The sequence below is a fragment of the Passer domesticus genome, chromosome 27 (assembly GCF_036417665.1).
Source record: "Passer domesticus isolate bPasDom1 chromosome 27, bPasDom1.hap1, whole genome shotgun sequence".
In the NCBI taxonomy this organism is placed as follows: Eukaryota; Metazoa; Chordata; class Aves; order Passeriformes; family Passeridae; genus Passer; species Passer domesticus.
Genome location: NC_087500.1, coordinates 3,322,208 through 3,345,298, shown reverse-complemented (window position 1 = coordinate 3,345,298; position 23,091 = coordinate 3,322,208). Strand labels below are relative to the sequence as shown.

General features: G+C 48.1%; 1 protein-coding gene across 8 annotated transcripts in view; it reads left to right on the top strand.

Moving 5' to 3' along the window:
- ATP6V0A1 (ATPase H+ transporting V0 subunit a1) overlaps nt 1–21,842 on the top strand; it is an 80,885-nt gene extending 59,043 nt beyond the window's left edge. For 2 of the 8 annotated variants that reach the window (XM_064400049.1, XM_064400051.1), the window contains 16 exons: nt 1,808–1,890; nt 2,504–2,597; nt 3,885–4,097; nt 4,684–4,834; nt 5,062–5,201; nt 6,561–6,718; nt 7,166–7,256; nt 8,039–8,157; nt 8,418–8,634; nt 9,207–9,314; nt 10,009–10,083; nt 12,164–12,271; nt 12,825–12,842; nt 14,589–14,706; nt 15,891–16,062; nt 20,526–21,842. In XM_064400049.1, the coding sequence (XP_064256119.1) occupies nt 1,808–1,890; nt 2,504–2,597; nt 3,885–4,097; nt 4,684–4,834; nt 5,062–5,201; nt 6,561–6,718; nt 7,166–7,256; nt 8,039–8,157; nt 8,418–8,634; nt 9,207–9,314; nt 10,009–10,083; nt 12,164–12,271; nt 12,825–12,842; nt 14,589–14,706; nt 15,891–16,062; nt 20,526–20,619 (1,959 nt within the window). In that variant the 3' untranslated portion in view covers nt 20,620–21,842. The remainder of the gene's footprint in view (nt 1–1,807; nt 1,891–2,503; nt 2,598–3,884; nt 4,098–4,683; nt 4,835–5,061; nt 5,202–6,560; nt 6,719–7,165; nt 7,257–8,038; nt 8,158–8,417; nt 8,635–9,206; nt 9,315–10,008; nt 10,084–12,163; nt 12,272–12,824; nt 12,843–14,588; nt 14,707–15,890; nt 16,063–20,525) is intronic. The other 6 variants (XM_064400054.1, XM_064400052.1, XM_064400056.1 and 3 more) reach the window with 4 other exon arrangements.
- Nucleotides 21,843–23,091: the final 1,249 nt, after the last annotated feature.

Genomic DNA, 23,091 nt, shown 5'->3' with positions numbered 1-23,091 from the left:
TTGGATTTGCAGGCATCCCCAAGGAGGGGAGAGATGAGAATCCAAATTCGTGTTCTTAGAAGGCTAATTTATCATTTTATGATATTATATTACATAAAAGAAATGCTATGTTAAAACTATACTAAAGAATAGAGAAAGGATACTTACAGAAGGCTTAACAAGAATGATAATGAAAAGTCCTGACTCTTTCTAGAGTCCTGACACAGCTAAACGGTGATTGGTCATTAAATAAAAACAATTCACCGGAAACCAATCAAATATGCACCTGTTGGTAAATAATCTCCAAACCACATTCCAAAGCAGCAAAACACAGGAGAAGCAATCAGATAATTATTGTTTTCATTTTTTCCCTGAGGCTTCTCAGCTTCCCAGGAGAAGAAACCCTGGCAAAGGGATTTTTCCAGAAAATACGACAATAACACAACACAGAGCCACACACTCCATTTTCAGAAGGCTTCAAACAAATGCTTATAATTCATTCTTCCAAAACTCATAAGTTTACTCATTGCTCACAAAAGACAAAGTGCTCATTGGAATAGTTGCAGGTTTCTCTTATTTATCCTTCTTTCTTTCTTGGTTTCTATGTCAATGACTTTAGTAGGAAATTCTTTCAGGGGTAAACATGGATCCTCTTCTCAAACTTCTCTCTGGCTCACAGAAGTCACTGTAAAACCTCTTCCACACTGTTCATCAGTGAGGTCCATCCCAGCACCAGCCTCTGGGCTTCATCAACAAATGTTTTTCTGTTTAATTAAAACAGAAATAGGAGGCTGGATGGGGGGTGCTGTTGGAAGGGGGGAAACAACTCAAAGCATGGACTGCAGCAGGGCCTAGGGATTTCTCTGGCCCAAACTGCAGTGAGTAGTGATCCTCTGTGAAAGATGCTCTTTGGGACATGGGCAGTGTGGAGCATCTGAAGCTCGTTTCTCTGAACTTTAACCTTTTTTTTTCATTTATTCACTAATCAATAGTTTAAACATCCACCTTAGAATCGTTCACATTACTGTAGAAATAAATAATAAATGTTGTGATTTGGCCTGGTTTTACATCCAGTGTCTTCTGTGCTCAAACCATTGGCACTGCCCAAACTTGGGGCACCCTTACCTAGTCAGGGGCTGCCCTGAAGCACAGACCCAGGAGGTGAAGCTCAGTAACAGCCTCTCTTTCTCATGTGAGGCTGATGTGTTCCCTTGTCCCACCAACCCCTGGTAGCTGACTTGTGGAATCATCTGTCTGCTAGGAGAGACTTTGTTCTTATTGTGCAGAACTTCCTTAAATTGAGGTTACACCTAATGTAATTATTCCTGAAACATGATGTTAAAATTTCCTAAGTAAGGTAGAACAATAACTTGTCAACAAATGCAGGAAAGGGGCCCTGGCTGCCCCCACGGACACAGCTGTGCAAGGAATGTGCCTCTGGAATCCCTGGGAACCACACTGGTTAAACTCCACTTTTTTTAATCTTCATTCACTCTTTTGGCTTGATTCTGTAGGTGAGCTGACTGCACTAAGTGCTGATAAAATCTTTGTTATTTTTGGAGATCTTAGCAGTTTTTCCATTTACTGTATTGTATAGAATCAATAATGGATAACCTGGGGCATTTTGCTTCAGTGAACACAAATACAGTGCAAGTATTCTGTACTGAGCTGAGAAAATTGCTCTCCTTGTGACTGCTCAGTGTTAATCAGGTACATTTCTTGACCTGCTGTGCATAGCTGAGCTCTGATGGACAGACTCAGTGAAAGGAAAATTAGAATTCTGGTAATTAGCCAGTGCTAATTTCAACAATTCTTTCCTTTGTTCTAGGGGGATTACGTGCACAAGTCTGTATTTATCATCTTCTTCCAAGGTGACCAGCTGAAGAACAGAGTCAAGAAGATCTGTGAAGGGTATGAAAGTCTGTAATTGAGAGCTGGGCAGTTCTCAGTTATTGGAAACACACTGACATGACTTCATATCAATATTTCTCAACTCCCTGTTTCACAGTGGCTGCAGGAACAGATATTTAGACAGCGAATGAAATGTGCCATAAGTAACTGAATCACATTTTACAGTCAGACTTGCCACTCCCCAGCCTGTAATGCTCAAAGTACACAACTGCTGTGCTAGGGAATGCAAAAAAACAAGGCAGTGGTGATTTCTGGGGCAGCCTGATGGACATGAGTGGGATTTTCTCACAGTGGAGACAACACTGACTGCTTCTATCAGCAGTTGCACTGGTGTGGGAGCATCCCCCCTCAGCTGGATGGCTGCCCAGCCTCGTGACAGTGCCTGGAGACACTGGCAGCACAGGGAGCAGAGGATTCTCTCCCACTTCTCTTTTCTTGAGCACTCAGCTTCTGCTTTGGCCTAAAGCACTTCTGCTTCCCTTCAGTGTAGGGGCTGGAGCTCTGCTTGGCAGTCTCTGCTGATCAGAAACTTCTCTCCAGGTGTCTCTGGCTCACCCCTGACTGGTTGATTTTCTTTCCATCTCTGTCACTGAGGTGCTTCCCTGTCTTCCAGGTTCCGAGCCTCCCTCTACCCATGCCCAGAAACTCCTCAGGAGCGGAAGGAAATGGCTTCTGGTGTCAACACCAGAATTGATGATCTTCAGATGGTAAAAACTGTGGCCAATGACCTTTCTTTAGTTTGCTTTTTTTTAATAGTGTGGTTGAAATTCATATTTAGAAACTTTGTTAAAACAGGAGGATTTTTGCCCCTATGAGATCACCATGTTTTCAGCTTCAGGTAGCCTGAGACCAGCAGTGCAAGAGAGGTGTTGGGGGACTGCTCACTTGTTTCTGTGTCAGGATTTGGGATGGGTGGTTTGATCTTTCTGGAGGGCTAAGCAATTTGTTATAAACAAATAATTACAGAGAACTCCATACCAGGAAGAAAAGAGGAACTCATGTAGGGAGATCCCATAGGTTCTGACAATGAGAGCATGTTGTGTAAGTCCCTGCTTCATCTGCAAGTACTTTGAAAACATTTGAACTTTTTTCAAGCTGAGATACAACAATGCTAACATTAATTTAGCTCTTCCTTTTTCTGCCTGTCTTTATATTTTCACATTGTCCTGAAGAGCTTCTGCTTTACAGCTAATCTCTTGTGCAACAGCCTGAGTGTTGGTAAAATGTAATTAGTACCCAGATCTCGTGGGTGCCACCTCTGAAATAGCTGGTGCTTGCTTCAAGAAGAAAGGCAGAAATATATAAAGATTTGAGGGATTTGAGGCAAAAATTGAGAAAAAGTTCAGAAACTAAAAGGAAAAAGGGTTGAATTTGACCTACTTATTTGATACAGAAGTGGGGAGTTGTGCAGTGTAGCTCAAAAGATATTTTAAAGTAGACAGGAACTCAGAAGCAATGTAACTGTGTAAGCTGCATGTGCCTTGTGTCCTCACTTTCCCTGCAATCTAAGACTTTCCACTCTGGAAATCTGACTTGGCCTGAGTTTGATATGTTCCAGTTGGAAAACACCCTCAGTAGGAAAGACTTTCTCCTTTTCCCTTCAGTAAACAAGTCTTTCAGGGTAATTTTTGTGTTTTTTCAAGGCAGCACACCCTTTACTTGCAGAACTCTTCTCTGCTCTTTTAACCTGGGTGGAGGTAAAACTGTTCCCTGTGATCTTGGCACAGTTCATTGTTTAAAACAACCACTGACCTTGGAGCTGGAGGAGGAAAATAATCAGAAAGTGTCCCTGGAAAAAGCCCTTAAACTTCTCAGCAGAGCTAATTACTGTGGGGGCTAATTACCACATCACAGACTGCAGGCATGAGGCAGCCTGTGCCTGGGGTGGGGGAGCAAGCTGGGCATTCATCCTCTGTGGGAAAGGCTTCTCTTGTTGGTGCACCTTGATCTCTGCTCCATGATTTGGCCTCAGCTTCCTCCTGCTTGTCTGAAAGGTGCTGAACCAAACTGAGGATCACCGCCAGAGGGTTTTGCAGGCAGCTGCTAAAAACATCCGCGTGTGGTTCATCAAAGTGAGGAAGATGAAGGCCATCTACCACACCCTGAACCTGTGCAACATCGACGTGACACAGAAGTGCTTGATTGCTGAAGTCTGGTGTCCTGTTGCTGACCTGGACTCCATCCAGTTTGCTCTCAGGAGAGGCACTGTGAGTAGGTGCTGTGCCAGTCAGCTGTGGCAGCACCAATGGGTTCATTGCCTGTTCTGCTTTGTGAGCCTCTGAGCACCATCCCCTTGGGCTCTTGGAATCACAGGGGACAGCTTATTCAGCATGCAGGAATGATGGCTTAGAGATAAAAGAAGTAACAAATACGTTGTGTGAGGCTTAAAGTTCAGGTGAATGCTGGAATGGTGAGGATTTTACTCTGTGTGAGGCTTAGTTACCCTGGCTGGGCTCTGTAGTCCTGGTGTCTGGATAGAGGAGCTCTCCAGGATGTTGGCAAATTCACCCTGTGCTCAGATAGTTAAGAGAATTCAGTTTCTTGAAGTCCTTCCACCTGCTTTTTGGTTTTTTTGTCTGTCCTGCACAATGTTCACCTTTACTCCTACACAAAGTGGAGAGCAGTGGAATCCTGGCAGCCTTCCTCAGCTGTGCAGTGTCTCATTGTGCAAGCACACTGCAAACACTCAAGCTTGCAGTTTTCCAAATGCCAGAGGGGACAGCTGTGTTGGACTTCATCCTCCAATGCTCCGAGGGTGGGTTTGCTGATCTTGCCTTTGTTTTTCTCTAACAGGAGCACAGTGGATCCACTGTCCCATCTATTTTAAACAGGATGCAAACCAATCAGACCCCACCCACGTACAACAAAACTAACAAGTTTACTTCTGGCTTTCAAAACATTGTTGATGCTTATGGCATTGGGACATATCGGGAAATAAATCCAGGTAAATTCAGATGCAGAAAAGTCCAAGACTTTTGTCTCAAATTTTTTAGTCATGATGCTTGTCCTGTGTGGAAATCTATAATAGAGAATTCTAGTAGTGGCTCATCAGCTTTCAGTAACAGAGGGCAAGCTGGGGAATTATATTTGCTAAAATGCCTGAAGTGCACCATGGTGAGTCTGGGCTGGCTAACACACAGTGCCCTGGGAATGTTGTCTTTTCCCTTACAGCACCCTATACCATCATCACCTTCCCATTCCTGTTTGCTGTGATGTTTGGGGATTTTGGCCATGGCATCCTGATGACTCTGATTGCTGTCTGGATGGTGGTGAGGGAGAGCCGGATCCTGTCCCAGAAGAGTGACAATGAGGTAAAGTGGCAGATCCTGCTGAGCTGTGCATTTCAAACAAAGAGTTGCAGCTTGGTTTACTCCCATCCTTTTCCCCTTGAGTTGACAATGCCCATTACTCCTCCTTTGGAATTTTTGAAGGACGTGGACAGGCTGGGAAGCCTGAAGAGCACACACACACACACACAAAATAGTGTAATTTCATAAAAGTATTGAGTTCCCTTGGTTTTCCCTTTGCATATTTGTAGGAAATTATTAATTTCAGTTGTAAAATCAAGTGTAGTAGGTAAGTTGGTGTAAACAAATCACCCCAAATTTAGCTGGATCATAGTGGGGTTTAGCTACTGCAAAACTCCCAGTTCCTGTACATTTATATCCCATCCCTGGTATTTTTCCTATTTGCTGCTCCAGGTTGGTTTTGCTGGCTCAGGGCTGACAGGAGCTGAACCAGAGTTAACATACACTGGCAGGGCTGGAGGAGACTGACAGGGTCTGTGCTCCTGGTTCCAAACTCATGCTGCCAGCTTAGAGTTGCATCAGTGCAGTTTGTCCTCTCCAGCTACTCCTGGGTTCCCTATGGAGATCCATGCTCCCCCTTTATCCTCATTATCTGTGCTGCTCTGCTCCCTCTTGCACCCTTAATCCCTGCCAAGGGGAAATAGAGATTTTGGCCTCTTGGTTCATGTGGCCAGTGTTTGTCCCACAACAGACTGATTTCCCTGTTTGGCTTTAGGCTTTGTTGGTTCTCTGTTTTTTCTACCTCCATCAGGGTCAGGATTAAAGGCACTTGAGATAATAGTTTGTGTTCAGACTCAGGTGTTTATTGTTTCTTATCAGTGCTACAGCCTCTCCACTGTGAATTCTTGCCAATGAAGAATTGGCAAGGCACAAAATGGCCAACTGTCTCTTGTTGCAAGGTCTTTTAAGACTAAACTATCCAATTAAGAAATGAGACCTAGATTATTTTCCCTTTTAACCCAAAAACTGGTCCCTCAAAGCCTGCAATGTGGACTTTTCTGCCCAATTACAAAATACCACCCAAACCCATGAAGAAGAAGAAGGAAGAAGAAGGTAAAGAAGAACAACCAGTCTCCGCCCTAAAACCTCCATCTTGCTTCATATTTATTTCTATATTCTAAATCCCCAAACTCTTTAAGTTTTCCACCCTGTGATATTACACACTTCTAACCAACTACACACCAATGATCCCAGTGCTGTCAGTCAATTTTGGAAGCTTTCTCCACAGCCTCAGGTCAAATGCAGTGTTCTCTTGCGAGTCAGCGCCTTTCAGCACAGAAAGTTTAAAATTCTCAGCATCCAGGTTTCCAAAATTCCCTGTTCTCATGGTCTTTTTGTTCCTGTTTGGGTTTTTTACACCAGATGTTCAACATGGTGTTCAGTGGTCGATACATCATCCTGCTGATGGGGCTGTTCTCCACCTACACGGGGCTCATCTACAACGACTGCTTCTCCAAATCCCTCAACATGTTTGGTTCCTCCTGGAGCGTCAGGCCCATGTTCAATAAAGCCAACTGGTCGTGAGTAAAACCTTGGTAACTTTGTAGACACAGTGAGAAAGAGGTGACTTGTCCTTCCCCATTGTCCTTCCAGCTCAGGAAAGCAAAAATTTCTGACCTCTGTCTCAGCTAGATTGGGAAGAAGGATGTAAATGGGATGATACATGCCAAGATTCAAACTGCTTTTTTTTTCCCAGAAAACTTACAAAGATGCAGTTTCTCATCTATTTCCCCATAGACATTTCAAGATTCTTGTCCCCTGCACCTGTCTTTGTGACAGAGTAAAAGGTCAAGAAACAGGGTTTTATTTATTTGGGAAAATCTCTAGAACCATCCAGGTTCTACAACCTTGAAGTTCTCTCAATTTAAGCTATTCCTTGCTCTCACAAGGGAAGAGTGTTGTTAGTTTTTACGGAAGGAGGGTGACATTGCTGTTACTAATGCTTGTGTAATCTTGTTCCCAAACAGAGATGCTTTGCTGGAGACCACCCCCCTGCTGCAGCTGGATCCTGCCATCCCAGGGGTGTTTGGGGGGCCCTACCCATTTGGCATTGACCCAGTAAGAGCTCATCCTTCCTCTGCAGGCTTTTGGGCAAAATCCTCTGTGGCAGCAGAAAGAAAAGTGCCTTTCTGTTCACTGTTCTGTGAAAGATGCCCCAGCCCAGCCATTCCCTTAGCAAGTCCATCAATGGTGGGAATGCTCCTGAACAATAGAATTCCTACTGAGATGCCAGATTTGGGATAAAACCCCTTGTTTTGAGGTCCATTAAAGGCTGCTTTCTCACTCTTTCTAACTGCAGTGCTTTAATCAAATCTGATCAGCCTTGAAAATCACTTTCTGAAGTTACTTTTTTAGCTTGGGGAAAGTTGTTAATCCCTTTTTTCAGTCACCCTTGGAAATGTACGTTTCCCAGTAATCCTGTCACTTTGTACCTGCCTGCATCAGCACCTCTGCTCTTAACTCTGCTTGTAATATATGACAAACCTTGTGTGGGTTCCACAAAGTGCAGGAAACCAGAGCTGTGTGTATTTGTTCCTTTAAATGGATAATAATATTCTTTCTGTTAAGGATACAGCCTCTTTTCTCCTGCACCTTTGAGGTACCATGAAAACAGGTTTGATTCCTGCTCAGTGGTGGGCTCAGTTACTGTCAGACTGTTCCCAGCTGAAAGCTTGTCTGCTCATTTCCCCAAAAGAAATCCATAGGACAAACACCTCTTTAAAAACCTGCTTTTTGAGCCTCACACTTCCTGACTGCTTCATTCTGTTTAGCTTAAAGGGAGTGTTTTCCTTCTCCTGTTTTCCTTTCCCTGGTATCTGACTAGGTGTTGTTTTTCACAGATCTGGAATATTGCCAGCAATAAGCTGGCTTTCCTCAATTCCTTCAAGATGAAGATGTCTGTGATTCTTGGCATTTTCCAGATGCTCTTTGGTGTTGCTTTGAGTCTCCTCAACCACATGTAAGTGCTTTGCTCAGGTTTTCTCATGGTGGGGGCAGTGGAATGGCTTTGGGTGCTGTGTGCTTTGAGATCCTGTCAGCCCTCACCTCCTGACGGAAGGTGCAGTGCAGTTGTCTCTGGCTGTGTGTGGAGTTCTTGTGCTCCAGGCCCAGCTGTTGTTGAGCTGCTGAGCCCCAGCACTCTCTTCACACTCTTATTAAAAGCTTTTGCCCTAATTCTAACCAAATCTAATATAAACTTTTTTTTTTCCTTCCCTGTAGCTATTTTAAGAAGCCACTGAACATATACCTTGGATTTATCCCAGAAATGATTTTCATGTCCTCCCTCTTTGGATACCTTGTTATTCTCATCTTTTACAAGTGGACAGCCTACGATGCTCACACATCCAAGGAAGCACCCAGCCTCTTAATACACTTCATCAACATGTTTCTGTTCTCCTATGAGGACACCAGTAATAAGATGCTTTATAGTGGGCAGGTGAGTGTTCTTGCTAGCACAGAATCAGAGAAGCTTCATGATACTGGAGTGTTTCATTGACCTTGTCATAATTGTGAAATCATGAAACATCTTTCCACTGTGACAGAGCATTTCTGGAGGCTGATACTGTGTAATGTTGAAGAAGGAAGGAATAATCCCTGCACCAGGAAATTTTATTTGTCTGACCATAAGTCAGCTGTGGCTTCAGAACATGTGGATCCTGATTAATTGTGAAAAGCAATTAGGAATATTGTCCCATGTCTGCAATGTGATTCCTCTCAGCTTAGCTCAGACACCAATGCTGTTTCCTCCCAGCAGTATCAAACATCTGCCAGATTCTCATTTTCTGCAGGACCTTTCAGATTTTTCCCCAGTCTAATCCAGTCTCAGCATTAAATGCTGTGCTCAGTCAGAGGTGTAATCTGCAGGCATTAAGTTCTTAATTGCTGTTCCCAGAAGAGAGGAAGGTAGAGGAGCATCCACATGCTGGGAATTCAGCCATTCTTGCTGGGTTCTGTGTGTGTTTGAGCAGGGGCTGCAGCTGAGTTACCTGGGGCTTGTTTCTGTTGCAGAAAGGGCTCCAGTGCTTCCTTGTGGTGGTAGCCTTGCTGTGTGTGCCATGGATGCTGGTAGCCAAACCCCTGGTCCTTCGCCAGCAGTACTTAAGGAGAAAACACTTGGTGGGTGACTCCCTTTTATATTTTACATATGAATACTGGTTTTGGTTGAAAAGCTGTGTTCTCCATCCTGAGCTTGGATTAACGGGTTCACACTGCATTGAAATCTGTAAATTGTTTTTGATATTCCTGGGCATACCAGCAGGTGGGTGTTACTGGAGACAGAGTGTTGCCTGCTTGCTTCCCAGATCTGGATCCAGCATCAAACCTGCTTTAAAAATCCCCTTATGTTGGTAATGATCAGAACAGTGTCTCTGGCTTGGGCTTTGGTAGCTGGTTAGGAACAGCCTCACTGGCTGCTGGATGCACTTCTGTGGCTGGGCTAGGCTGGCAGTGGGAAACAGAGATGGAATTGGCTGGCAGATTTCTCTACCTTTCTTAAAGCAGCTTGGATGGTTAAAAAAACCCCAAACAATTAAAAGAGACTTAGAGCCTGATGTGAGAGGCTGTGTGCTGGGGTGCTCTGTAGGTTTCCAGCTGCCCTGTAGCTGTGTGTGAGCTGCAGGAACAGAAGTGTGAGCACTCCCTGCACGCCTGGCAGCGCTGCGAGGGTGCGCAGCGAGCCGGCGATCAGCTCAGTTACAGCCACTCCCTCTCCCTTCTCTGACCACCCTTCATCCTCCCATGTCCCCTCCATTCGTCTCCCTTTCTCTTTTTTTTTGTTTTCTTCCTCCTCCCTCTCTCTTCTTGCGTCCAGCCCCAGGAAGGGCAGCCCGAGGAGGCCCAGGGCAGCACGAACGCGCAGGCGCTCGAGGCAGCAGCGGCTGCAACAGTGAGTGCACCTCAAACTCGCCTGATGCATTGCAGATGGGAGTTGGCTTTGTGTCTGGTCATTATCGAGGGAGCATGGAATGTATCTGAATTTCATAAGGGAATGGCAAGTGCACCTTTAGGGTGGAAAACACTTTCTCTTGGAAAGAGCAAAGTTTAGCCAAATTGATACATTCTGGATGAACACCCAGGCTGAGGATGGTAGTTGTGCGTGCACAGAGACACTTCTTTGCAGGAGTGCTGCTGAATCCAACCTGCAGAGCAGCACAGGATTTCCTGCTACCACATCCCCCCCATGTTAAATTCCCTTTTTTTCTTCTGCTTGTCTCTTTGTTTGAGATGGATTAGGATTCTTCTCAGTGCAGCATTTCTGTTTGCATTACGTGTTCCCAAACACTCAGTGATGTGATGGCCTCCAGCAACTCCATGTCAGTAATCATTGGATTTGTGACACATCTGTCCTGTACACACTTTGACCTGAAATTATTATAATATGGTTGTGCACAAACAAGCTTCTTGGTGGCAGTTGTTTTGACTTACATGTTTCTAAGTTTACAGATGGCTGTTTGCTGCCAAAGCTTTCTGCTGAGGATTGTGGCAGCCCCAGAACTTAGTCCTTTCCCCTGTTTCAGCTACCTTTTATTTCTGAATCTGCCTGGCTGACTAGGAGGTGTGAATCTCACTGATTGTGTGAAGCACATCATGCTCTCCAGGTGCCAGAGGTGCTGGGAGGGACACGTCAGCTGGTTCCTCATGACATTTTAGTCTCCTCCCAGAAATGGCAGAAATGAAAATGGATCTTTTGTGCAGGATCCATCCAGAGTATGAAATGCATCTCCATCAGGAGATGGAGGGGGAGGCGTTGTGTGAAGGGTGCTTAGAGGGATCAAGTAAACAACTGGAGCTGTTGGAGCTGTGTTTAGGTTGGCTGGGTTACAGGGAATGGATGAGTCGAGTGTGAGGGAAAGGCTGCTCAAGTGCAACTTCACACAGGCTGGAAATACATAAATAGAACATTGACAGGAGTCACCAGTGACTGGTGGTGTTTCAGAGGTCCTGAAAATCCTAATAAAAGCATTGTCTTAGTTGTTAATATGGAGGGGATTTTAAATTTTATTTCTGTTTTCAGAGCATAAATGCCTACCTAATTTGTTTTTAGAAACCTGGCAAAATCTCTAATTCATATCTGGTGTTTTGGGCATATTTGCAATTCAGCCTAAAATAAAAGCAGGCTTCTAAGGACAAGGGAGGTAGAAGAACTCAGAGAAGCTGTTCAGCTGGTCTGTGCAAGCACCAGGTCATGGGAGGGACCTTCAGCCTCTTTATCTGCATGGGCATCCCTGCACTTCTGCAGTCTGGATGTGGCGAGTGAGGTCACATCCTGTGTCACAGATGACCCAGGACAGTGCTGAAGGGTTTATTTCTATCCATGGTGTTGTAGTTGGCCTTTCTAGGGGTCAGACTCAGGGGTCAGGTGAGATCTGCTCCCAATTTCAGCTCAGTTTGTGTTTTATTCTTTCCCCTTTGAGTCCTGGAGGTGCAGCTGAGGGTCAGATGCTGAATGTCAGAACAAATATCTCTAAAAAGACCTGCTTGCACAATGTAGAGTTTCCAAGCAGGGCAAGATCTGGTTTTCCATGCAGTGTTGGTGTGCCTGAGGCTGGTGGGAGGAACTGTGTGTGTTTGTGTTAGTGTGTTCAGCTCCATGACCTGCTCCAGTACCCAGCAGTGCTGTGTCTGTGCTGGGCAGGACGTGGGGCTGTTGCATGTCAGAGCCAGCAAATGTCCTCTGAGAGGTGTGCCTTTATTGTCCTCATGGTTGCAGTTACACTGTAGAAATGTGCCAAGGATTCACTCAGACAGACTTTTTTTGGTTTTTTTTTTTCCCCAGCCCCAGCAGGAATCAGCACCTGTCCCATCCAAGCTGGGAAATAGAATTGTACCTGCCTTAATCTGGGCCTTAATATTTAATAATTTTGTTTTCCTCTGTGAGCTGCTGCTGCACATGGAATCATGAGAAACCTGCACTTTTGCACTAAAACCCAAACAACACTTTGCTCTTTCTTTTCTGCATGTGTCAGGGCACGCACAACTTTGGTGGGATCCGGGTGGGCAATGGCCCAACAGAGGAGGATGCTGAGATCATTCAACATGACCAGTTATCTACCCATTCTGAGGAGGGGGAAGAGGTAAGCACCTGAGCATCCTCGCTCTCAGGGCACTGCACTCGGCAGCAGGATGAGCTCACTGGGGCTGGAGGTACATTTTCCAGGCTGTTTCAACAGCAGCATTCCCAGTGAAGTGTGTTCCTAGCAGTTTTCTCACTGACTGTCTCTTGGTCACTCCCAGGACTTCCAGAAAAAGCAGCATAATTTGTATATGCTGGGAGATGTGGCTCTGTTTGTCCCCAAAGTGCCACCATCTCAGGGGTGCACAGCACTCCCATGCCACTGGAAATTCAGGGGCTGTGTTCCTGCAGCACTGAAATTCTGTTTATCTATTCATTTTGACTGCTGGGGGTGATATGAATTACTTCCCTTTCCTCTGGGAGAGGAGAAAACCAGTGGATGTCAGGTAGCTGGGGAGTTTTGTGATGCCTCTGAAGGGCTGCAGCAGATCCTGCCTCTGTAGTGCATGGGATGTGGTACTGCTTTCTGTGCTGTGCCTAGGAGGGAATTGCTGAATGTGTTCATGATTCATGTGATCAAAACACTGCACTAAATGTAAATTTGTGTTTTCAAGCCTACAGAGGACGAGGTGGTAAGAGCAGCTTTGCCTTCATGTGTACCTGGGCCATTTCCCATCGGTGTAAAATGTGCTGAATGGAACTTGTTATGTCACAGCATCTTGTTTTCCAAAAGATCTTGCTGTTTTCATGTTACAGGCCATTTTTAATTCATGCACACATACATCCACAGACTTTTAATGACTTCATCTATACAGCTTTTCTGTCTGATCCCCTGTCTGCAGATTGTTCCCAGTTACCTGGGAAACTGTTCAGCTGGAGGTCTGAAACTGAAAAGTTTTCACTTTTGAGCCTCCAAAGAAGCCTCAGTTTTTTTATGAGGCTTTTTTGGTGTCTTTCTTAATTCTGTGCTGCAGCAAACCGTTGAAAGAGATTTCTTCCCACAAACTATGTGCCAAGTTAAGGATGATGCTGGCTGACCCAGACAGCAAATGCAGCACAACCAGTCCAGTTTCGTGTAGTTCAGGAACTGAGCTGGCCAGAGGCTTTGTGTCAAAGAGAAGTTCCATTCTGAGAAACTGCTCATTGTAACAGGTATTAAAAAACTGGGGGTTAATACTGATGCAGTGAGTGTAGGTTTCAGCACTATCAGGTAACCAATTTTACTACAAAAAAAATACAAATGGCATGAAATCAGAACAGCTTGGGCAGGGCACTGCTGCTGAAAATGGTGCTGAGAGTGATTTGCTGAGAGCTCTGCTGTGCACAGGCCTGTGTGGAGCAGGGGGCAAGGGGAGGGCAGGGGTTCCTGTTCTGATGTCTCCCTGAACCTGGGGAAGATATGTCAGCCCACAAGGACTGTCCCACAGCAGTCCCAGTGCTCCCACTCCTGCCTCAGGGGTCTCTCTGGCCGTTGCACTCAGCTTTGAAAGGTCATTGTTCACACATTTCCCACATTCCCTCCTGCCTGTGTGTCCAGAGCTGGAACTGTTGGCTAGGACAGCCTTTAGTGAAGAACTTCACTGCTCACATTCTGTGGAGAAAGGATTAGGATTTGACAGCTAATTTAACTGAATTGTTTGAAATATTTATTGCCTTGGATATATTAGGGGAGATTTAAGAATATAAATAGCTTTGTGTGCATGCCTAGAGCATTAGTCACTGGATGTATTTAAAACATCATGTTCACTTAAATCTGAGCAGTTTCTGAAGCATGGATTAAATCCAAACTGCAGAGAATGCTTTCCCAAGCTGCAGGATAAGAAACTGCCCTACATGGCAGACTTCCTTGTAAATTCTTTTATTATTGCAGAAAATTACCAAGGCACAGAGTGCCTTGCCAGTGATTGATGCACAGATGTGACTTTTTCAGGGTAGCTTCATGGATTATTTTTGCTTTCAAAAAGGGCAGATTCATGTCTTGAGAAATGCTCCTGTAGCAAAGGCACACACAGTGCAGCTTGGGGCACTGGCTCCTTCTGCAGCAGCACCTCTGGGTGTCCAGGGAGTGCACACCAGCACCACCTTCTGCTGAACAGTCTTTTCCTGGCTAAGCCCATGGATGAATTTGGAATATCTGACTCTCACAGAGTCAGAATAAGAAAACAATATTAACAGTATTCACATCACAGCGTTTGTCATTCTGCAAAACCTGTCAAGACAAGATCCATTTTTCATTTGTGGCCCTGCCGTGCTAAACCAGGAGAAGAGTGTCAGTGTGCAGTGTCACACACAGTGTCCCTGGTGACAGCAGCAGTCCCCTGCCCCTGTCCCCACCCTGCCAGCACTCCCAGCTCCCCTCACGCTCTGTTCCTTTGCAGTTTGACTTTGGGGACACCGTGGTGTACCAGGCCATCCACACCATCGAGTACTGCCTGGGCTGCATCTCCAACACCGCCTCCTACCTGCGCCTCTGGGCCCTGAGCTTGGCCCACGCACGTGAGTGTCCCTCTGTCCCCAGCCCAGCCCCGGGGCAGAGCAGCACAGGAGGCCCCTCAGGGCTCCCCTGGCACTGCTGTGTGTGCATTTGTTACTGAGAGAATGATGCATGACCCCATGGAGATCAGAATGCTGAATAATTACTTTATTATGCTGTGTTGTGGTTGTGCTCGAGGGTGCCAGGACAAAGGAAGAGATGAGAATCTTGACTCCATGCTTTAGAAGGCTGATTTGTTATTTTATGGTATTATATTATATTAAAATGCTATACTAAAAAGACTAGAGAAAATGATACAGACAGAAAGATGGAATGGCATGGAATGGAATGGAATGGAATGGAATGGAATGGAATGGAATGGAATGGAATGGAATGGAATGGAATGGAATGGAATGATAAAAAAGCTTGTGACTCTCAGAGGGTCCACACAGCTGGACCATGGTTGGACATTAATTAGAAACAATCCACATGGACCACTGAAAGCTGCACCTGTTGCATTCCACAGCAGCAGATAATTATTGTTTTTCTTTTCCTCTGAGGCTTCTCAGCTCCTCAGGAGAAAAATCCTGGCAAAGGGATTTTTCATAAAAACACGACAGTGACACTATATTCTATACATTTCATCTAAACTGAATCTGCCAGGCACTCACTCTGCACAGAACTGCCCTCATTCCCTGACTCTCAGCAGACAGTCCTGACACACACACACACACCTGGCCCTGATAGGCCAAGGAAACAAAACATCCTCACTTTGGAAATAATCTCCATATTGCATTCTGCTTTGGCACAGCACAGGCACAGCAATGAGATAAGAATTGTGTTTTCCCTTTCTCTGAGGTTCAGAGAATGTGAACCCCAGAAATCCTTGGGAAGAATCGTGCCTTGCTTTTCTCTGTGGAGGGAAATGTGCAACATGCACTACCCAGGAGCAGTGAGCTCCCACAGCAGGGTCTGCTGGGTGGGAGGAGTGGAGTTAAAATCACAGAATAAAGCAAAGAGCTGCTGAGCAGGACTCTGCCCTGCCTGTGTGGCAGCTGCAGCCAATGTCCTGACACACTTGGCTGCAAAAGCTCTTGCCCTCTTCAGTTTCCTCCTCAGTGTAGCTGGGCTTTGCTTGACATCAGTTTTTACTTTCCAGTGAGCACCCCCTTTGTGCTGACCTGATCTTCTCCCCTTTCTCTCACAGAGCTCTCAGAGGTGCTCTGGACCATGGTGATCCACATTGGCCTGAGCGTGAGGAGCCTGGGGGGAGGCTTGGGCCTCTTCTTCATCTTTGCTGCTTTTGCCACGCTGACAGTGGCCATCCTGCTGGTCATGGAGGGGCTTTCAGCCTTCCTCCACGCTCTGCGCCTGCACTGGTGAGTTACTGGGACAGCCACACACCTGGACAGCTCTTCAGAACACAAAAACTGGTGTCATCTGTACCGTGCAGAAATGCCATCTTCTAGAAGGCAGAAAGTTAAAAAGGGTCGGAGATTTCAATTCTGTTTGTGGTAAAACACCTCCCTGCAGTTGTTGTTTAAAGCTGTGGGGCTCTGCTTAGAAATAAGCACTAAAAGATATAAAAGATGAAACCACTAAAAGATGACAGCTCAGGGCCCAAAGCTTTGGGACAAGGGGCTGGGGAGGCTGTGCTGGCTGGAGCAGTGTGCTTTGTGCCTTTCAGCTGGACTTTCTTGTTCCATTTCTTGGTCTTTTCCCTGCTTCCTGTGTTTGTTGTCCTTTGTGTGGCAATAGCCACTGACTGCAGGTTCCTTCTCATTGCTGTAAAACCTTGTTCATTGCTATAAAACCTTGCTCATTGCTGTAAAACCCTGCCCTGGACAGGAGTGGCTCTGCCTTCTGCCCTTGGGGTACTTTGGGGTGGCTGCAAGTTTTTGCTGGTCTTGCTTTTGGAAGTTGCTTTTGCAGGCCCTTTCCTGTCATCATTAAGCTCCTGTGCATGCAGCCAGCAAAGGAGAAGGAATTACTCTGCTCCCAAGTATGGGAAATATTCAAGAGCTTTCTCTAATCCATGTTTAAGAGGGCTCATTGTTCCACTTCAGATTCCCTCTTAGTGCCCTGGTGGGATCAGAGGAGCAACTGGGAGCAGGATTTTCTCAGCTGAAATGTAGGAGAGTCTGTGCCTCTCTGGGGTTCAGGCTGCTGATTTCCTGGGGCAGGGGGGCCATGAGAGCAAAGGGAAGTCTCTGAAGATCACAAGAAATACTCTGCCTTGCTTAAATGGGAAGAAAAAGTTGGGTGCACTCTCTGAAAGTAGTTCTGTAAGTGCAAAAGGAAGCAAGTGCCTCTAAAAAAAAATAAAAAGGGCAAGAGAAAAATGAGCCTTTTTGCACTTTTCCCCTGCTTGTGGGGAAGGAAAGCTTTGGCCTTTTGCCCTCTGCCTTGGCAGTGAGGTGCAGGCTGGGGGTGCAGCCTGGGGGTCCTGGTCCACCTGTGTCCCTGTAGCCAGGCTGATCTGGGGTGAAGCCATCTTGTGCTGAGGGAGCTGGGGGGGCACTCCTGGAAATGGCTGCTGGATGGTGCCTCTGTTTTTCCTGGCATCCAGCCTGAGCCCTGCAGAGCAGCCACTCCAGAGCTCCTTGCTGGCTGGCCAGAGGTCCCTCATCCTGTCCTGCTGTCACCGTGCTGGGCCACTGCAGCAGTGACAGCAGGAGCCCCACAGAGCCTGCTGGGCACTGAGAGCAGCCAGGAGGGGCAGAGGGCAGCAGTGCTGCAACTCCACATGTGCTGGGTTTGCTCTGCAATTCCTTGAGGAGTAGAGGATTTCCAGGGCTGTGGAGCTGCGTGGCCATTTCAGGGGAGCAGCTGCTCTAGGCAGGCTCCATGGAGCAGAAGACACATTTTTGGGAAGGTACCTGTCTTGTGTCAATCACAAACTGCACCTCCAGATCTGGCTCAGACACCTGGAACAGGTGTGAGCTGGAGGTAATGGGCCACATTTCCCTAAAGGGCCACTGAAAAACCAGCTGGGCATGTGTGAGTGAAATGGCAACCAGGCAAACCCAGGGGCAGCAGCAGTGAGAGCACAGATCACAGAACACAAAACCATCTGTGCATGTGCCAGGGAAATGGCAAACCCAGGGGCAGCAGCAGTGAGAGCACAGATCACTCTGCCTGTGCAGAGTGGAGCTGAGTGCTTGACAAAGTCCTGTTTTCCCTAAACATTTGTTTCAAACCTTCAAGCCTTTCATGCACAGGCTCTGAGAGGAAATCTGTCCAGGCTCAGAGCCCAAAAAGCAAGCTGAAGGTTCTATTTCAGACTGCAAGTGATCTGCTGAAATGATTTTGAGCTTGCTGGGTGTTGGTTATCACAGGGAGGCACCTGCAGTGCTTCCAAAGAGCACACTGTTCACATTCCTTTATGCTCCTGCACTGAAAACAGGGTGTTCCAATGGCAGGTGTTCCCTTTTTAGGAAGAGGAAGGAAGAGTGGAGGTCAAATACAGCTGTCCTGGGAGGAGCAGATGGGAATTTCTGGCTATGAGAGAGCCATCACCTATCAGGAATTTGAGGTGTGGGTGGTTCAGCCTTCCTGGAAAGGAGGAGGAATTGAGAATGTGTTTTACTGGTCAGGGAATTCACAGGTTGTTCCACATGCTGTGCCTGGCAGTCCCAAATGAGGGAGGTTTGTTTTGTGCTTTTTCAGCGTGCATTCTTCGAGCAGGTTGGGCTTTTCAGGCTGTTCTGGGGTGGAGGCAGCCCTCTGGATTGCTGCCAGGATTGCAGGGTGTGAATTTGGGCTGCACTGCAGCTCTGTGAGTGTCTCAGCTGTCAGCTTCTTTTGCTGTAACTCTTCTGAAATACATCACCCTTCTGAAATATTTATCCTTTCCATTTACTGTTTTTCAGTGATGTAGTTCAACATGAACATTCAGATTAAAGCAGTTTCCCCCTTTTTAAGCTCTAATATGAGCCAGAACAGACTGTGCCCAAAAGAAAAGGTTTGTAACAATTCAGGGTGCTGCTTCCTGAGGTGTGGGTGTGTTGGAGCTGCATCCCACTCTCAGTCCAGTGAGGGGAGTGCTGGAGTCCAGCTGCTCACCCACCTGCCAGGATTTAATTTTCCTTTGTAAATGTCCTGAGCCAGGACTCACCTGCAGTGTGGCTGCCGGAGCCACTGCTCCAGGGGCAGCCACAGCCTCCTGCCAGGCAGGATGGAGCATCCCAGAGACAGATCTGGTACCTCTGCTCTTTTTGGGAAGGAGTAGCTGCAGCAGTCTCTGCACCAGTGGGTTCTGTCTGTCAGGTGAGCCACCCTTGAGGTGTGCCTGCTTTACACCTGACCCCAGGCTCTGGCACCTTCAGGGACACAAACACAGAGTGGGAATTTGCAGTTGTGCTGAGTGACAGTTCCTGTTGCACTTTTGCCTCCTACTTCTGTCTTTTTATAGGGGACTTTTGCCTCCTACTCCCCAGACTGGAGCTGCCTGGTTTGCCAGTGTTGTTACCCTGACTGTGGGGTTGGAAAGAAAACAGCCTGACAAACACTGGCACTAATTATTAATGCAAGAAGCTGCACAGAGGGTCTCCTGGAGCACTGCTGCTGCCAGAGCACTCCTGGGCTGTTTGCTGATAATGCCAGTGTCTGTAAATCCTCTGCAGAACTTGGGCACCCATGCAGAAAACCACACTGGCCATCCACACTGATTATTTGGTTAAAAATACACTTTTCTGGCTAGTTTTCTAGCCTTAGAGCAGCCTCTCTCCCTGTGTCAGGCCTCCAGTTGTAGTGGAATGTCCAAAGGGAAGGTTTGGATGCTGAGGCCAGCTGGAATTGTGAATCATCAGGGTTAACATGTCAGTCACAGTGAGCCTGGGTGACTCACTCAACCCTCTGCCTCTCATTTCCCTTTGCTTACAGAACAGTTACTTAGTCACAGGATACTTACGGATATTATCAGGGTTCCTGAAAAACTGGAGCATGTTGGCAAGGAGCCCTTCCTCCCACACGGAAAATCCTGCTCATCCTGGGGATCCCTTGGCCTGTGAGGCAGCAGAAGATACAGGCTAGAGCTGGTTTTCCTGAGCATTTCCCTCCTGGGCTCTGTGGGGAAATCACTTTTTGCTAGCTGAATCCAGCAGCTCTGGAGTTTGCCATGATTTCCCATTTGGGGAAAAATAATTCCAGTTTGTCTTTTTCTGCTGAAAAAACCCTTCTGAACTGTGTTAAAGGCTCCCCAGTTTGCTGTCACTTGCTGCCTGCAAGGGCTTTGTTTTCCAGCAGACTGTGCAGTGGAAAGTGTCTGTGAAGCTTGGGCTTGTTTTTGCTGGGAATCAGGGGATTAGCTTTCCCTGTCCCTATTTGGCTGTCGCTGACTATTGGGCAGTTCTCTAGAATAATTCTTTTTTTACTCAAGTTCATTAGGGGCAGCAAATGGGGCTGAGCTAATGCTTGGCTGGAGCTGGAGGACACGTCCCAGTGCAAATGTGCTGCAGGGAATCAGCAGAAATGCCTGCTGGGGAGTCTGAGCTCTGTCACATGGCTGAGGCTTGTGCTAATGAAAAAGGGAACTTTAGCAGCTGGTGTAGAAAATGCTGTCTCTGCTCCTGTGCTTCCTGGGACACTGTGGTCAAGGCCAGCCTTCTCCTGTTGCCATTTTTTGTGCCTGAGGGTGGGATTGAAGTCTCTGGGCAGCTCCACACATGGATAGGGAGGTTGTGCCAAAAGATACATTATGTTATAATACCTCTTTTTCTCCTTAAAGCTTTTTTAGTCAGTAATCCTACTTTTAATGGAGTAGGATTACTACTCCCTACTTCTAATTGTTCCTATTGAGAGCTGCCTTTCTAATGAGTAATCACTGTTCTCTCTCTTGCAGGATTGAATTCCAGAACAAGTTCTACACTGGCACTGGGTTCAAGTTTCTCCCTTTCTCCTTTGATATCATCCGTGAGGGGAGGTTTGATGACTGAGGCCCCCACTCCAGCAGCGTTAAACGTTGTGTGTGTGTGTGAGAGCCCAGCACCAAGGCTGTGGCTGTCCCCTCCCCGTGTGTGTGACTTGTGTGTAGTGACAATAACTTATTGCAGCACCCTTGAGCGTTCCCATGGCATCCCAAAGCCAAAAGCTTTGACGTTCTGGGGTCACAACACTGGATCACAGAAACTTTTCGTTCCTTAAGTTTACTCCCAGAGGTACCAAGTGCATGAGGTGTCTGTTTGGTGTGCAGTCGTGTGCTCCCTGTATTGTGCATTCCCTGGCAGCTGATCAGGGCAGAAAAGAAATGGCAGCTGTGCTGAGGGGACAAAACAGCACATGGAGAAAAGGCCCAGCGACCTCAGCTCCAGAAGAGTGAGGGCTGTTCTCTCTCTTCTTGCTGGAGGCAGTGGTGAGAGTCCTCATGCTCTGGGACTCAGCTGCCTGACTGGCAGGATGGGGAGGGATGAGCCTTGGTGCAGACTGTCACTGGTCACTGCAGGCACTGCCACTGGCAGTGACATTTCTTGGGCTTTCTGGTTTGAAACCAAGGCCCTCCAGGCACATCAGATTGTGCCTGTGTGGGCTTGGCATAGCTGGAGGCAGCTTTTGCTCAGGTGGATGTACCAGTGACTCACATTGTCCTCTGCACTCTCTGGGGAGCCTTTAAGGGAGAGAGCAGCTCAGTCTTGCCAAAACAGCTCCATGGCAGGGGGCTCTCTGTGCTGTGTCCCTGCATTAGCTGTTGCTTTCTTTCCTGTCCGAGCTGTCAGTGTTTCCTTGCACTCCTCAACTGGATGTAGCTGTAGCAGCAGTGGGTGTGTCAGTGCTGTGTGTGACTGTCGTGTTCCATTCTCACAGTGGAGCTGGGTATTTGTGTATGAACAGATTAGAACAATAACGAGACTCATTAAGCTGGAAGCAGAGAGGAAATGCCTCAAGGTGCCAGGCTGCTTAAAATTAGGTGAGAAGGTTCTGCGTACCTTGCACACTGCAATGTGCATGGGGCACAGGGACCCTTGTGCTGCCCCTGGGCAGCCCTGGGCACTGGCTGTGTTACAGGAGGGTGTGGTGGGCATCCACAGAGGTGTCTGCAGACTGAAGGGTGAAATCCAAGCGTGGCTGCAGGTGGAGCTTTGATTCTCTGTCTGTGTTCTGCTGCCTGGGTGAAACACGTTGCTGACAGTTGCTGTATACATTAAATGAACTCCACAACAAACACTGTGGTCTGTTTTCTGCTTCCCCACTGCTCACTGAGGGGCAGCCCCTCATGCCTGACCCACACTGAACACAGCCCCCAGCGCTGCAGGGGACAGCTGGGACCTCGGCACTGCTGTCCAGGATCCTGTCACCTCCCTGGGCAGAGCCATGGGCTGGGCAGGGCTGGTTTGTGCAGCGGGACCAGCGTGACCCAGGGCTGTGATGCCTCTGTGCTTATTGAGCCCCGCCGATATCCCGGGGCCTCCTGCCCTCCCTGATAGGCCCCGTGAAAGTTAAACAACTTGTCTTGTTTAACCCGGGTGCTATGGGTACCATGTGGGGCACCCTGCCCTGCGTGCCCGGGCTGTGCCCTGCTCCTGCTTCCCCGATATCCCGTGTTTGCTCAGGCCTTTCCTGTCGGATAGGGCATTTCCACATGTGCGGGAGCAGCGGAAGGGAGGGTTCTGCAGGCTTTTGGCCATGCTGTCGGTGTGTTTTCCCATCTCCTGATCTCTCAGGGAGGGCGAGAAGCCGCACTGAGCTGCGGCCCCAGCCTCCCGCACCTTTTGGGACGAAGCACCGGCTTCCCCCCGGTCCCGGGATGCTTTTCCTGCAGCTGCAGGTGCTAGCGGGCCGGGGGAATGTTCTCCGTCCCTTTCACCGTTCCCCTGTGCAGTCACAACATTTCTGCCCGTTTCCATGGCTCTGGGGTCACAGGAGCTGGCAGGAGACCCCGGCCCCCCGTGGGCTGCACCGGGGGTGCTCGGGGAGCCCCGAGTTCGCCGTCCCGCAGCCGGGTTCCGTCCTGGAAGTGCCTACGAATTCCCCCTGCGGCTGGGAGAGACCCGGGCAGCCCGGGCCCGTTCCCCGGTCGGGTTTGCCTCGGGGCCGGGCCGGGGCCGCTCCCGGGCCCCGAGGCACCGGCGCTGCCCGGTCTCGCAGCGCCCCCGGCCGGCCGGAGCGGGTCCGGTCAGCCCCGGGAGCCCCGGGCGGATGGACGGGCGGGGCCGCCCCGGGCGGGGCCGCCCCGGCCCGCTTGCCCCGGTGGAGCGGAACTGTCACGGGAGGAAAACGCGAGACTGGAAATACCCCGGAGCCCCGGGTCCCGCTGTCCCGAGCAAGAGCTGCAAACCCGGTTCCTGCCCGGACACCCGGAGCGGGCGGGGAAGGAACTGCAGCGGCCCCGGGGCTCAGGGAGCTCCAAGGGGTCCCGACCCGCCCGCGGAACCGGCTCCGCCCCGCTCGGCGGCCGGTAACCGATCGGGCCC